General features: G+C 44.6%; 1 protein-coding gene across 1 annotated transcript; it reads right to left on the reverse strand.

The window, feature by feature from the left end:
- Nucleotides 1-1,574: 1,574 nt before the first annotated feature.
- EEF1A1 (eukaryotic translation elongation factor 1 alpha 1) lies at nt 1,575-6,083 on the reverse strand. The gene is made up of 8 exons (XM_035109612.3): nt 6,051-6,083; nt 4,686-4,874; nt 4,004-4,183; nt 3,610-3,906; nt 3,132-3,282; nt 2,612-2,868; nt 2,263-2,497; nt 1,575-1,978 (listed from the first exon to the last, which is right to left on the reverse strand). The coding sequence occupies exons 2-8, from the start codon at nt 4,827-4,829 to the stop codon at nt 1,854-1,856; spliced, it is 1,389 nt and encodes a 462-aa protein (XP_034965503.1). The 5' UTR covers nt 4,830-4,874; nt 6,051-6,083; the 3' UTR covers nt 1,575-1,853.
- Between the last annotated feature and the right edge of the window lie 454 nt (nt 6,084-6,537).

A 6,537-nucleotide genomic window follows, 5' to 3' on the forward strand; every position in this document is an offset into this window, starting at 1 on the left:
CCAACTCCAATGCCAATAATAAGCGGCCACCCTGCTTTTCCAAGCTTACATTTTCAACTGCGGGGGCAAAGGGGTTTTGAGACTGAAAAGGGAAAGACCCAATAGTCCACTTGGCATAAACATCCATGGAATTTTCCTGCAGGCCAGAGTTTTTGTGCTTCAAGAGCCAAAAGCCTTAAATGACATTTTGCCATTATTATTTTCAATACCCACATTCATTAAAAAAATTTAAAGTTGCACTTGGTGAAGTATCATTTGGTCAGACTCTAGTAAGGGCAATGATCCAGTTAGTTGAACTTAAAGGTCCAGTTGATTTTCAAGAGGCATAAAGCACATGGCACAACTTCCACACCTTGAATTGTTTTATAAATGTCTTTTGCACTTTTGCTAGAATGTGCTCTAAAATTGCTGGTAGAATTTTAAATCTGGAATGGTGGTCATAACTACCAAAAGCAGGACCCAGATATCCATTACTCCAATCCATCAGAGCTAAAGTTAAGAGAATATGAAGTTTAACTACAGAAAAGCAAGGCCATTTAATTTGGACGCCACACCCCATGTCTCAAATTTACTGGAGGCAGAAAAAATAAGAACAAGTTATTTGTATAACAATGACTACTTTTAATAGAATTCTATCACCTTCAATGCTGTCAAGTCAACCAACATAAGCTATAGCATAGTGTCATCTCTACCTGCTGTCCAGTGTTCCTCAGAAAACAGGACAACTCAAACTAATTAAAGTTATCTGAAGCTAGAACTGCTAGTAGATTTAATGTCCAATTTTGGCCCCTTAGTAGCAATGCTCTCAATCATACTCTTTTGGCACAGCACCTAGAAACTGGTTGTTTGGTGTGGATCTATGCTGTGTACTGGAAGCTGGTTTTACACAAGGAATCACAATTAATTCATGATCTATTTTTGGAAAAGTTTTTACCATTTTCATGATCTTAAATGACTAGCCTGAGGATCAAGTAAAAATCTAGCCTCTCTCATTTCAAAATCTACTACAATTCTTAAGTTAGCAGCAAAATACTATTGAGAAAACCTTAGTGACTTCAGTAATGTTAATCCATAGCATTCCAATTTACATTACAAATATTCTACCGGAAGCAAAGCTTCCAAATTGTGTGGCAAACTGACAGGTAAGAGCGCAAAGCTTTAATCAAACCAAGTTAAAAGTAGTCACTGAAACTTCAAAGCTTAACACATCTATACTAACATCTTGGAACTGAAGAAACCAGCTACCAACTAAGTGTGCTTTGCTTAAATATGAAAATGACAAGATTTTAAACCTGTAATCCTAAAAATTTAGTAGGCTTAAGCATGCCTAAACACTGCGGAAAATTTGGCTACTCAACTCCTTGATCCCAGCTCAATTCTGGGTGGATATTGGCAAAGGTAAGAAGTTCAGAAGGCTTTTCCACCGAACCTTTTGTGTTTTGCAATATTTTAAAATATCAACATACCAGTATCAAGGATAAAGTAATTCCTTTTTACCTTTGAACTTTGCAATAGGCCCAGGTCTATTACCAAGTATCCAAAGTGTAACTATTAGCCCCAAAGAACACAGAGACTTTGCATTAAACTTTGTTTTAATGGTCTCAAAATTTGTGACAGATTTTGGTCAAGTTGTTTCCATTTAAAAAAGGTTACTGATTTTAAAAACTAATAACTTAATAACTGCCACGAAACAAATGGTCCACAAACATTCCTTTCCTTCTGAAGCTTTTACGATGCATTGTAATCATTAACCAGTCTTTTACTATTAAACTTAAATGGCCAATTGAGACAAACAGTTCTGAGACCATGCTTCCACCACTGATTAAGACTGGGGTGGCAGATGTACAGAATTTTCATTTAGCCTTCTGAGCTTTCTGGGCAGACTTTGTGACCTTGCCAGCACCAGCTGCTTTCTTGTCAACCGCCTTGATGACACCAACAGCAACGGTCTGTCTCATATCACGCACAGCAAAGCGACCTAGGTGTGAAGAAGAGAGTTAACAACCAAGAAACTTTCAAAAAAAGACACTACATCCTATGGACAATTATAAAATGAAAACATACTTTTCCATTTAAGTTTTCTATTAATACTCTCAAGGGGGGAAAGGAAGCTGTATCAATTTGCTATCTGGATCAATTTGCTATCTGGTATCAATTTGCTATCCTAAAGAGTATAGAATGGTATACAAATTTAATAATAGCTACTCCAAAACTAAGCCTGCCCTGATAATCAAACAAGTTATGACTTAAATGGCTACTTACCCAGAGGAGGATAGTCAGAGAAGCTCTCCACACACATGGGTTTGCCTGGAATCATGTCAACAATGGCAGCATCTCCAGATTTCAGGAATTTGGGACCATCTTCCAGCTTCTTACCAGAACGACGATCAATCTTCTCCTTCAGCTCAGCAAACTTGCAGGCAATATGAGCAGTGTGGCAATCCAGCACAGGGGCATAGCCAGCGCTAATTTGGCCAGGATGATTCAAAATGATAACCTATGGAATAGTTCAAAGGAGAGAGATCTACATCAAGCTGCATACAGTAAATTTAATTCCCATCTAGCTGTATGTAAGCTGAAATTGACCAAATTAGGAATTGCTGCTAAATACCTGTGCTGTGAACCCAGCAGCTTCCATTGGTGGATCATTTTTGCTGTCACCAGCAACATTACCACGACGGACATCTTTAACAGACACGTTCTTTACGTTGAAGCCAACATTGTCACCAGGCAGAGCTTCACTCAGAGCTTCATGGTGCATCTCCACAGATTTTACTTCAGTTGTAACATTAACTGGGGCAAATGTTACTACCATGCCTGGTTTCAGGACACCAGTTTCCACACGACCAACTGGAACGGTACCAATCCCTTAAAGAAAGAAATATATAAAGTTTACATTCATAGCATTACACTTATACTTCACCTACAGAGAAAGAAAGAGGAATAGAGCAGTGTCACGTGTGGGAGAGGTGAAGTGGATGCGATGGCACAGCTACGTACAGAAATAAACAGCCAGTGCCATTTACATTTTTGAAATGAAAGTTCAATTAAATTATTACCTAATATGAAAGCATTACTTTGTAGGCACTAGTCACTCCAAGAACACAATATAAAATTATTATAGTACATACCACCAATTTTGTAGACATCCTGAAGTGGCAGGCGCAGTGGCTTGTCAGTTGGACGAGTTGGTGGCAAGATAGAATCCAGAGCTTCCAGCAGTGTAGTTCCGCTAGCATTGCCATCCTTACGGGTCACTTTCCATCCCTTAAACCAGGGCATCTGCAGAAAGGGGGGAAATGCAACATGTTACTTTTCTGTGAAAGCTCTAAAAGCAGTTTTTACAGTTACTTTCTGGTGATAACTGAATATAACAGTATATTACAAGATTACTGCACAAGTTTTTAACTTCAGCATGTAGATTTTGCTAAACATGTCTTGCCAGCCAGATGGGCAGGGTACAAATACTATTTTTTATTATCATTTCCTCATTGCTGCAGAAATCAGATGAGCAACTATTAAAACCTTACATTTATTGTTCTTTCCAAATTCCAAAATTACCTTATTTGAATTGCAATCTCACAATTCTTGACACACATTATTACTTACATTAGAGCTGGGCTCCAACATGTTGTCTCCATTCCAGCCAGAAATGGGCACAAAAGCCACTGTATCAGGATTGTAACCAATTTTCTTTATGTATGTGCTGACTTCTTTGACAATTTCCTCGTATCTCTTCTGGCTGTAAGGTGGCTCGGTGGAATCCATTTTGTTAACACCAACGATGAGCTGTTTTACACCCAGTGTATATGCCAGAAGGGCATGCTCACGGGTCTGCCCGTTCTTAGAGATACCTGCTTCAAATTCACCAACACCAGCCGCAACAATCAGGACAGCACAGTCGGCCTTTAGGAAAAATATGTGATAATTAATTTTTACTGTTTCAATCATAGTACAGTACTTAGTTTTTATTATAGACAAAATGGTAAAACCATTTGCTCACCTGGGAGGTACCAGTAATCATGTTTTTGATGAAGTCTCTGTGCCCAGGGGCATCAATGATAGTGACGTAGTATTTGCTTGTTTCAAACTTCCAAAGAGAAATATCAATGGTGATACCACGTTCACGTTCTGCCTTCAGCTTGTCCAACACCCAGGCGTACTTGAAGGAGCCCTTACCCATCTAAAGGGGGAGAAAATGGCATTAATGTCTCTTGCACTAGACATACACTAGTGAACACATTAACTGAATCTGTTTCTAAAGATAACACACATCAGTGCTCTGAAATATAATATACAAGCTTAGCAAATTGCACTTGGCAGAAGAGGTGAAAGATTCCACACCTACTTTGCTTACTTAACCCACTGACATGCTAATCCGCCATTACCTAATAAATGCAATATGAACTGTTCAAACTTTTATCACCTAGTTTCTTCTGCAAGAATTTCATAGAATTTAGCAGTTCTATGGAAAGTTGTTTCAACACAAACTACCGGTAGGAATAAGACACAAGCTGCCCACACCTCAAAGGAATTAACTTCACAGGATCCTTCCAATGTAGCAAACGCTACACAAATTCAAGTTAATGTCAGCTTTACAGCAGAAAAAAATGTATCTCAGAAAGGTGTCTTTCTGCACCCAATTAAAATTGAAAGCTGACAATTGCTTCAGGAGACAAACGCACCTCAGCAGCTTCCTTCTCAAACTTCTCAATGGTCCTCTTATCAATTCCACCACATTTGTAAATCAGGTGACCGGTGGTGGTGGACTTGCCAGAGTCGACGTGTCCGATGACAACAATGTTGATGTGGGTCTTTTCCTTTCCCATTTTGGAATGTTAATAGGTGGTTCTCTTGCTCTTCAGATAAAGCACCTTGGAGGGGAGAGAGGAAGGTAAAAACAGTTTTTATAAAAAGAAAATGTAGTTAAAGCAGAACCCCCTAGTGGAGAGGAGCGTTAACAACACGAGAAGACGCCATGCGGGCTGGTCGTCCAAGGCCGGTTATCTCCTCCCTTTGATGGAAGGGATCGAGGCCGAAACTAGGCCCAAGCCAGCTGAACCCACCGCGGGAGGGCGCTTGAGAGGGGAACGGCGACCACGACGAGGCTAACCTGGCCTAGAATTCCCCTCATAAACTGTTTATGAGAGGGTTTTTTTGGGGGGAGAGAAGGGCGGCTCCCGCTCCTTTGTGTCGTAAGCCAAGCGAGCACGAGCCCGGGTTGGGCCGGGGAGGGGGGTTGAGTAAGGAAGAGCGAAGCTTGCCGAAGGTTCGCGTATTGGGGGGGGGGATGGCGGGAGGGGGGGGTGTCCGGCGAGGAGCGGTAGTTGAGCCACTCGTTGGCTGGCACGCGCGCCCCGCCCGCCCTCCATTTTGTGACGGCAGCAGCAGCGGCGGCCATTTTTCCCCCTCTTCCTTCTGAGCGGAAAGCGGGGGAAAGGGCCGAGAAAAGGGGCCCCTTGTAGGTAACAAGACGATGGGCCGTCGGGTGTCACGGGGCCAGAACTAAAGCAAGAGTGAAGTCGAACAGGCCGCTATGGGAAAGCGGGGTTGTTGTTTTTTTAAAAAAAATAGGGGGGACACACACCTGCCACGACCGCAGCCGGCGCCCCCATCCCGCCCCACCGGAGATGCTGCGTTTCGCCCCGAAGGGAACACGGCACGTGTCTTCGGAACCCTCCCTCCTTCACGGGCACATTGAGGAGAACGGATGCTCCTCTCTTGACTCCCCTCCCCCACCCACACGAGACACACAATCCACACACACCCCATTCCTCACACACCGGGGCATTGTTATTTTTCGAGGGGGGGACGGACGGACTCCGGGGCATGGGAACCCCTTAAGATCGCGGACAAGGCAACTGGGCATGCGCATGCACACTTCCCCACCCCCACCACCCCCCACACACCGGCTTCAAACCGCCGCTGTTCCTCTCGGCCTTGCGACGAACGGCTCTCGGCCTTGCGAGGACCACGTGGGCATCCCTCAGTCCCCGCCCCCATCCCCAGGCCTGGGCCTATGAACGCGGCCCGCCGAAAAGCTAGCTTACCTCTGAAGCAGCGGCAAACCCGTAGCGAAAAAGGCAGAAGCCGAGAGCGGCGCCCTTTATATAGTTTGAGCCGGGAGGGCGGTGGCCTGAGGGACACGTCACGGCTCCCAGCGTTCCATTCGCTGCTTCTCGGCTCCCCCGCCCTTCGCCCTCCCGCCCCGCACGCCTCCCCTCGAGAGCTGCATCTAGGGAGAGGGGCAAAACACCCTCTATTTCACGGAAACGTAACTTTCTATTGAATCGTCCCTCTCCCCTCTCGAAGTTGCGTTTCGTGTGCGGAGGGCGTTGGGAGTTTGGAGGCACTCCCTCTTCCCGCCTGCAATGCCAGAGTTGGGTTGAGCGGGTCAGTCCAGCCTTCAGCAGCCCCAGCCCATCCCCCTCCCCCATAGTGCCTGGCTGGAGGGAGCGCCCATCCCCCGGCCGTATCCTCCTTTCACACATGCACGCCGCCGAGTCCTCCCTAGTTTCTGTCCCCACACTCCACACC

Source organism: Zootoca vivipara, chromosome 3, assembly GCF_965207765.1.
Source record: "Zootoca vivipara chromosome 3, rZooViv2.hap1.1, whole genome shotgun sequence".
NCBI lineage: Eukaryota > Metazoa > Chordata > Lepidosauria > Squamata > Lacertidae > Zootoca > Zootoca vivipara.

Bases quoted from the DNA above. Each gene is read 5' to 3' on its own strand.
- EEF1A1 (XM_035109612.3), bottom strand. From the start codon at position 4,829: ATGGGAAAGGAAAAGACCCACATCAACATTGTTGTCATCGGACACGTC. The intron at 3,283-3,609 runs GTAAGTAATAAT...CCCTTTCTGCAG, and splicing joins TGTTGGAGCCCAGCTCTAAT to ATGCCCTGGTTTAAGGGATG. The intron at 2,869-3,131 runs GTATGTACTATA...TCTTTCTTTAAG, and splicing joins GGATGTCTACAAAATTGGTG to GGATTGGTACCGTTCCAGTT.